This window comes from Aspergillus vadensis, assembly GCF_003184925.1.
Source record: "Aspergillus vadensis CBS 113365 unplaced genomic scaffold BO88scaffold_23, whole genome shotgun sequence".
NCBI classification, from domain to species: Eukaryota; Fungi; Ascomycota; class Eurotiomycetes; order Eurotiales; family Aspergillaceae; genus Aspergillus; species Aspergillus vadensis.
The window spans coordinates 698,386-706,665 of record NW_020292061.1 but is presented as its reverse complement, the minus strand read 5'-3'; the positions used below and the strand labels follow the sequence as shown (position 1 = coordinate 706,665).

The 8,280-nt window shown below is 50.2% G+C and overlaps 2 protein-coding genes across 2 annotated transcripts; one reads left to right on the top strand and one right to left on the bottom strand.

Moving 5' to 3' along the window:
• BO88DRAFT_347510 (uncharacterized protein) lies at window positions 1-245 on the top strand (the record flags this gene model as incomplete). Its single annotated transcript, XM_025703378.1, has 1 exon — window positions 1-245. A coding segment is annotated over one exon (245 nt), but the record flags the coding sequence as incomplete, so codon positions are not given.
• Window positions 246-442: 197 nt separating this feature from the next.
• pabA (aminodeoxychorismate synthase pabA) lies at window positions 443-3,266 on the bottom strand. The gene has a single exon (XM_025701391.1). The coding sequence runs from the start codon at window positions 3,030-3,032 to the stop codon at window positions 585-587; it is 2,448 nt and encodes an 815-aa protein (XP_025559835.1). The 5' UTR covers window positions 3,033-3,266; the 3' UTR covers window positions 443-584.
• Window positions 3,267-8,280: the final 5,014 nt, after the last annotated feature.

Sequence of the window (8,280 nt, the reverse complement as noted above, 5' to 3'; positions counted from 1 at the left end):
CGATCAACCTCTCCACATCACCATGCAGCGACGCCTCGGACCGTCAACCGGCGTGGGGGGGCGGCGCGCACAGCCGGGCGCTTGCGTTTTGTGTAGCCCTCACAACTACGGCGGAGGCCCACGTGACTGGCCGGTGGGCGGAGGAGTGGAAGGGCACAGGAGTAGGTGTTGGCGCCGTGGGCGGCCGACAGCGGTTTGTGAGAGTGAGCACAACGGGCGTAACGTCGGAGCGTATGGCCGCGTAACGGGCAGCGAGCGTGGACAGAAAATGCCTAAGTCCTGTACAGTTGCCTCGGACTGAGGTGGAACCATTTCACCTGTTTGAACCGGAGCTAAAAAGAAAGAACACCTCTGCCGAATCGATATGTCAGGAGAAGACAGCCTGCAACAAATCTTGGTGCCAGGGTCGGCTAAGGCCTCGATTGCTTGGGTTGCAGCCCACCTTCTCATGAAATCCTTCCCATGAAAAGATATCGCAAGTGGTACTCGCGTGGAGTCAGTCTCCGCCCTTAGCTTTATGGCGATAGTGATCCCTGTTGTCGAATGAACAGATCTGGCAAGGAAAATCCCAGATCCGTGCCTGTTTAGCTGAGGACTACTGAAGTAGCCGGCTTGAAAACCGTATAAACTGTGTTTAACTTTGTCAACATCTCATCCCATTCGCCTTGAGCCGTGCTTAGGATCGTGACAGCTCCACCCGCCCCAATTCGCCATTTTTGTTCGAGATCGTTGTCATTGGAAGTGCTGAATGCGGTGCGGATAAGGACCGAAAAGCTGCCACCTCCCCCGAGATCCAGAAATCCCATGACACCGGAATACACTCCGCGCCTACGAGACTCGATAGAGGAGAGATGCATGCATGAACGTTCTTTCGGTGCACCAGTCATAGAACCTGGCGGAAGGCATCGCTGCAGAGCTGTAAGACCGTATGCTGACATAACCGCCGACTGCAACTGTGGAAGGTCCCGTGCAGCGAACCCAGGCCGAGTTGGATCAACTTGGCCTTTGACATGGGTAATCATTGAAAAAACATGCCCGTAATCCTCGACCTCAAGAAGTTTCTCGACACATACGCCACCTGAACCACAGATACCATAGAGATCATGCCGGATAAGGTCCGCAATCATGAGGTTTTCCGCGGTTTCCTTGGTCGAACTGAGAATCTCTTTGGCCATTCCAATCGTCATATTGTCTGCTTTCCTCACGGTACCTTTCATCGGTTTCATCTCCAGAAGAGACTTTCGGTCCCAATTGAGAAAGCATTCAGGGCTGCTGCTTAGAACTTTGACTTTTCCTAATTTTGCATAAGCACTGAAAGACGCGGGGTTGTACTTTTGAAGGCGCTTGTACAACAGCCAAGGGAAGTTCATGCTACCATTGTCTGGTTCAGAGCAAGGCACTGTGATTACTGTTTCGCAAGTAAGGCACAGTTCGTATGATTCACCGGCGTGCAGTTCGGCGATACAGGCGTCAAACTGTTCTTTGTATTGTTGTTCATTCGGAAATTGTGCTGTGGATCGACTGAGTATGGAATCCAGGGCCACTGTGTCAGTTGTGATACTGTCGATAATGTCCACGACAGGATGAGATGATAAATCTTGCAGGAGTCGCACTGTTTCCTCGATCCACCCCGCCGGCTGATTGTCGGCTTCCCGTGTAGATTGTACAGTAACACGGCCAGACTCATGGTCGAGAATCACACTCCGTTCAGTCCATAGTAAACTCGCATCCACTGGATCTTCTGAATCCTCTACCGAGGAGTTGTGGCCATGTCCATTTGCGTGAGGAAGGCAAGCGAGCCCCATTTCATATGAGAAGTACCCGAGGAACCCAGCCCAAAACGGGACATCCCTACTACCTGATTCGACCTTTTTCATGTCCATCAAGTATCGAAGGACATCCCAGAACTGGCTGGTTGACAAGGATGTGTTAATCACAGACTGCCCTTCTAGGGCATTCTCGCAATTAAGATTTTCCATGAAAAGCCTCTCAGTCTGTGTGAAGAATTCTAACCTCCAGCTGCCAGGACTAGGTACAGATATGATGCTGTGTCGGCCATTGGATTTAAACATCACTGTCGGGGAACCGGGACTGTTGAGGGTCTCACAGATCAAGGCCGAATCTAGCGGTTTAGTATAGAAGTGTCGAAAAAAAGAGTATCTTGAAGTAGATGTGCACCAGGTCAACATGGTATGCACGATGTTCGGTAAGGAAGCCATGTTGTCCGATTCGTGGAGGCAGTCGCGTATCATGTTCAGGGGAGTGCCTCGTCCATTGGTTTTGTTGTAGTGGAGAGACATCCTCCACCATTTCCCCAGTATCTGTCTGCATGCTTCTTTGTCCGACTTGCAAGATTCTGGATGAAATTGAACACCCCAGAAGGGTCTGCTCTTATGGCGCACAGCCATTGGAAGTTGTATCGGCTGAACCAAGCCGGTGGAGACCTGTTCCTCTAAGGGCAGCCATGCCAGAATATCAAGCTCTTGTCCTGCAGACTTGTCTGACCGTGCCTCCTCGTGGTCATTCTGTACTTTCTCCAGCTGGGCATATAGGGAGTGGTATAGAGTGACCTCCAGATTGGGTACGCGATCGAATATATCTTCACCGGTAGTTTGAACGCGGCGAACCTGGCCATGGAGCGGATACGGTAGCCGGTGAATAGGAATACCGTGACGAAGGCATAAGCTCTGAAAACCGAGACATATGCCGAGAACTGGAAGCATGTCTGCAATGCTCAGGTTCCAGATATCCTCCATGATTCCCACATCGTCCGGTATATGTGGATCACCAGGGCCCGGCCCAAGAACAACGGCTTCGAAGTGTTTGAGAAACTCGGCAGCATTCCCATCCGGCCATGTTGAGTCAATATGCATGATTGTAACTTGGACATCCAGCACCTCCTCAAGCATGGCGACAACATTGTAGGAGAAAGAGTCGTACGCGTCGATATAGAGAATGTTCTTTGGAGGTGTCATGTCGTGGCCATTTCGTCGGGAAGGTGAGCGCGTATCATGGCCCAGTAACGGAGCCATGTTTCGGTAGAAGACGGAAGGAAGAGGATTTGTCGTGATGCCGTGCTAGTGGGTAGCAGAGGAAGGGTATGACAGGGACTGAGATAAAGCTGGATGCATAAGGAATAATTTGAATCGAGATCGCGACGACGCCTCCAGGTGTTCGGTGTCGGTGTGGATGTTGCTCGCTGGCGTCTTCCTCCTGGCTGTCGATGTCTCTTATAAACCGGTGGACCCCGGCTTCAGCCTGTCTCTAAAGATGCTGCGGAGAGGCGCGCTCCTCATTTTGTGGAGTCGAAGGGAACGAGGTGAAGACACTTGCGGCGAAGCGGGCGGCGCAATTCGGGACCGGGCCGGGACAACACATAATCCGACTCGTATCCGCCACCAAGAGGGCCAAGGTGGGCCAAGCAGTGTGAGATAGCCGATCGAATCTGTTGCATTTGGCGCTACTTGACTAAAATATCTAACACGAGGAGAGAAAGGCAGGATGATAGGGAGAACGTGGGAGAACACCACAGATAAGCGAGCGCGAGCGCGCGAGGCGAAACAAACAACGCATCCAATCCCACGTCACGTGACCCGAAAGGCCGATCGCCCGCCAAATCCGAACGGCTCTATCACGAGCACATCGCATGGACCCAAGCGAATGTTTTCATTCACTTCGGTCACCTGCCGCAGTAGTTGCATTTTCCGTACGGGTTACCGGGCTGGAGGATACCCGCGCCAGGGAAGAGTTCTTAGTATAAAGTATCGGTGTGGACGTAAAGACCGTGGGGAAATCAAGATTGCGATGGAGTCAAATGGGATGTTTCGTGTGGGGGTTGGAGAGGAGGATGAGTTGTAAATTCAGGGTTGGATGTTGGGTGTAATAAAAATATGTGACAATAGTAGTGTAGTACTGTACGATTGAATGAACCTGCTAAATAGTAGTTATTTAAATCGTTTTGCCCGATGGCCGCTATTAACCGCCGTAAGTTATTTGTGGCGCTGCTGGCGGTTTAAGGAACCTAGTACTTGGTAGGGGCCATAGGGCAATAATGTTTTTAGGATTTACTGCCGGCAGAATAGTTAGGCAATAGTTTAGATTGTTAAGGCAGCCACAGTAGGCTTGATCATGTGGCTGGCGCTCGGGCCACTACAACAAGCACCCCTTCGTGCCTCGCTCCGCTGCGCGTTCTAGATAGTCAATACAGATCTTTTGCTGTATACTTTTGCTTCGTTTTGCTTACTCCTGGTGTAAATAGTGTACCTGAACATATACTAGTTTAAACTAGAAGATGGTAGATGGGCTGCCCAAAACAGCCGCAGTCGATGCTGTTTTTGGCCGTCAATCTGCCACACCTTCCGCCACTCCCTCGTGCACTTATGTCCACGCACCGCCAAGCACCGATCGTCGACCCCCCGCCAGGCACACACGTACTGTTCCTCCCGTGGTTCGGCTCCATTTCCCGTTCTCTCACCCACCATCGATGGCGAAAGGATTGCTTCTCTATGGTGCTGGTTACCAACCTGGCACCACTATAGCCTTCGACGCTTGGTGGTCGATTGACTTTCCATCCCCAGCTAACATCTTATCTTTCCCAACTGTGGAAGCAATATGATGATATTGTGTGTGTGTGTGTGTGTGTGTGTGTGTGTGTGTGTGTGTGTGTGTGTGTGTGTGTGTGTGTAGACTAACTAGCTAACTACGCGAGGAGGTGACTGGGTGGCTAGGTGACTAGGTCCTAGATCACGTGATCTCCTTTCACACCCCCCATGAACGAGGACGTAGTCAGCGGGATTACATACAAAGGGAAGACGTGAGGTTGTTCACGTTTCCTAAAAAGGAAATAAAACATATGTAGATAAAGGAATATTAGGCGAGACTTCAAACAAGATCCATCATACCGAGTTGCTTGATAAAGCGGGAGTAGGCGAGGCGTTCGAGTGGCTTGGTGAGGCCGTCGGCCGCTTGTTCAGTTGTATTGATATAGACAAATTCAATGTTCTTAGCACGTACTTCTCGACGTATGAAATGCCATTTGATGGAGACGTGCTTCGTACGAGCGTGGAACTCGGGGTTCTTGGCCAGGGCGATAGCGGACTGGTTGTCAGCATGAATAACAGTGGGACGGGTCATTAAGACGGGTGTAGCGTTGAAGCGTTGAATATCCAGCTCAGTAAACAGCAGTTAGAGCCAGAATAGCTCTTGCGTCGCTACTGCTTGAGCGATATACTCACTCTCGGTTGAGGATAGCGCGATAGCAGTCTATTTCTTTGAACTCCATGAGATGGGCCCCCCAGCAAGTTGGAACACGTAGCCAGAGGTTGACATCGCGTTAAGGGAATGGGGGCCGGCCCAGTCAGCGTTACAGAAGCCGATAAGTCCGGGTCCACCACAACGATAGAAGGGACAGCGGTCAAGTGAGCCGGCAAGATAATGCCAGACGAGATTTATTGCTTGAAGGTGTGGCTTGGCTGGGTTACTAGTAAAAGAGGATAGCCTGCTTGTTGCAAATGCAATATCTGGACGAGTGTTAACCATGATCCAGATGAGTGCCCTATTACGTTCCTGATATGTCTTGATATCATCAGGATCTGCCACTCCGTCGTCTTTTGACAAGGGATTCTTGGAGTTGTAGGGTACGGGGGAGGTCTTGCATGCAGAGAGACTGAAATGCTTAAGACAGTCTTGTATGTAGGATTTTTGTGAGAGGTAAATGCCTTCATCTGTTCTTATAATGTCAACACCTAGAAAGCGAGTGCAGGGGCCGTTATCGGTGAACTTGACAAGTTTAGCAAGCAGTATTTTGAAGGTGTGTCAACCACAGTGTTGTCCGGCGCGAGTAGAAGCATATCATTGATATAAACTAGTATAAAGAGGTCCCTCCCCGCGAACACGGAGTGATCTGCATGTAAGCACTTAAAGCCGTTGGCTACTAGAAAGTCATGAGTATATTATACCACTCGCGTGGTGCCTGTTTCAAGCTATATAATGACTTGACAAGTTCGCCGCACATGCCGCTTTCCTGGAAGCCGTCCGGTAGCTCAATGTGTATCGGTTCGCGTAGTTCAGTGTTAAGGAATGCTGTGACGACATCAAGATGATGTAAGATCCAATGTAGCTTAACAGCCAGAGCAATGAAGGTCTTGAAACTGACACTTTTAGCAACACCGCATATATTCCTCCGATCTGATAATCTTTGCCGGCACGCTGTCGGAAGCCCTTGACAACAAGGCGGGCCTTGTAAGTGCCGTCATGCTTTATCTTGAACACCCATTTAAGCGGAAGAAGGCGTGTATTGCGGGGACGTGGGACCACACGGAAGGTGCCTTGCTTGATCTGTTCCTGCATCTCACGATGCACTGCTTCACGCCATTTGGATGCCTGGCGCAGGCCATAGTGTTGGCGTACGAGGTAGGGGTATAGCCGGTATCTTGAGATGTTGGTTCTTTGGTGAAGCTGGTCCCCCCAGTCTGCGGGCCGGGAGAAGACTGTATGGCTGCAGTTTCCAGGGACAGAGCATGAGCAAGATGATTATCAATAAGTAGTTTGTAAAAGGCGTCAGTATTCAGGTCTGGGTCTTCATTTACACTGATAGTGTGTGACTCCAGGGACTCGAGAAGCGCGCGTGAGGGTCTGCGAGTGCGCGTAGAACAGCGTAGCGGCTGTTCAGGCAGTGGTGTGGGTTCCATGCTGGGATTAGCGGGTTCTGTGCGGAGGGTACTGGTAGTAGGAGGATCTGCAATAACTGGCTGTTCGTCAGACTCATTTTCTTCGACAGTGACTGCCGGTTCTGGCGTGGTGTTGCGGACAGTGTCATTAATTGCAGGCAAAGGTGGGAGTACACCAGTCCGTTTATATTTCAGTAACCAGTCCAGTTCCTCGTTGTTTTCCTCCTGCTCGTCTGCGGCGGGATAACTAGGAAAAGAGATAGAGACAGGTTGCTCATGTTGAGAGAGTATATCAAACGGTGACCAGCGACGAGGGTCTTCCTGGACCGGAGCCTCTGTGTCAGTCTCGCCGTGGCGTGTGAAATCAAGGTCATATGTAGATGTTGCTGATGGCATTTGTGAAACAGGTTCTCTGTTGAAGATAACATCACGAGTGTATACAATCTGACGAGTTCGGATATCGTAGATCTTGTAGACTGACTCAGAGTAGCCAACAAAACGACCTTCCTGCATGTGATCTTCCAGCTTATCACGAGTCTTTTTAGGAGTCAGATGCCAGCAGTGGCAGCCAAGAGCCTTCCACCGCGAGATATCAGCTTGCACGCTGTACAGGGCTTCGTAGGGTGTCTTTCTAATAGTGCTGTGTACAAGTCTGTTCTGTATGTAGTTAACCGCGAGAATGATATGATCCCACAGAAAGCGAGGTAGTTGATTATCAGCCATAACTGAGATACAGGGTTCAACCAGATGGCGATTTTGATTTCGGCGATTGGATTCAGATTCGAGCGGTAGCGAGGCGCGGGGTCCCAGACAATGCCCTGTTCTTGATAGTAGGATGCAAGCGGTTGATGTTCAGGTGCATTATCACCGTGGATGCGTTTGATATTAATATTCAACTGGCGCTTGAGGTAGTTCTGAAAAGTAATAAACTTGTCTCGTATCTTGCTGCGTTCCTTGAGCAAGAATACCCAGCAGTATCGGGAAGCATGATCCGTGAAGGTAATAAAATAGTATGCTCCAGTCTGGCCGCGCGTAGGAAGCGGTCCGCAAACATCTGTATTGATAAGATCTCCAACGCGTAGACTGATCACGAGGTTCTTTGTGGGAAACTGGTAGTGCGTGACCCTTTCCACAGAGGCAGGGATCACAGGGCGTTGGCAGGGTATTTTTCTTGATGTCAAATCCAACAACATGTTGAATAGAGTCACGGATCTTCAACTCGGAGGTGTGGGCCGTACGTCGGTGCGCGAGATGGATTGAGATCGGCGGAGGAACCATCTTTTTGACAGCATTGGCAGTGAGGTCAGCGGATGGTGAGTGTGTCAGGGCACCGCAGAGATAGAGGCTCTGAATCGCCTTGCGGCTTGTGGTATCTGTTGTATGTAAAAAGTATTGAGCATTCTTAGCGGTTGCAAAGCTAATCTGCTTGCTGTTCTGTATAAGAACAGTAGTCTCTTCAGTCTCGATGTGTGTGCGAACACCCTGGCGCGCCAGCTGTTTACATGAAATACGATTATGTGATAGGGCTGGCATGTATTAAGTGTGTTTAATCTCTAGAAGCCCACAAGGTTTGTTCTCCTTATCTGCCAGTTTGATTGAAATAGTGCCGTAG

Coding starts and splice junctions, on each gene's coding strand:
- pabA (XM_025701391.1), bottom strand. CDS start 3,032: ATGGCTCCGTTACTGGGCCATGATACGCGCTCACCTTCCCGACGAAAT.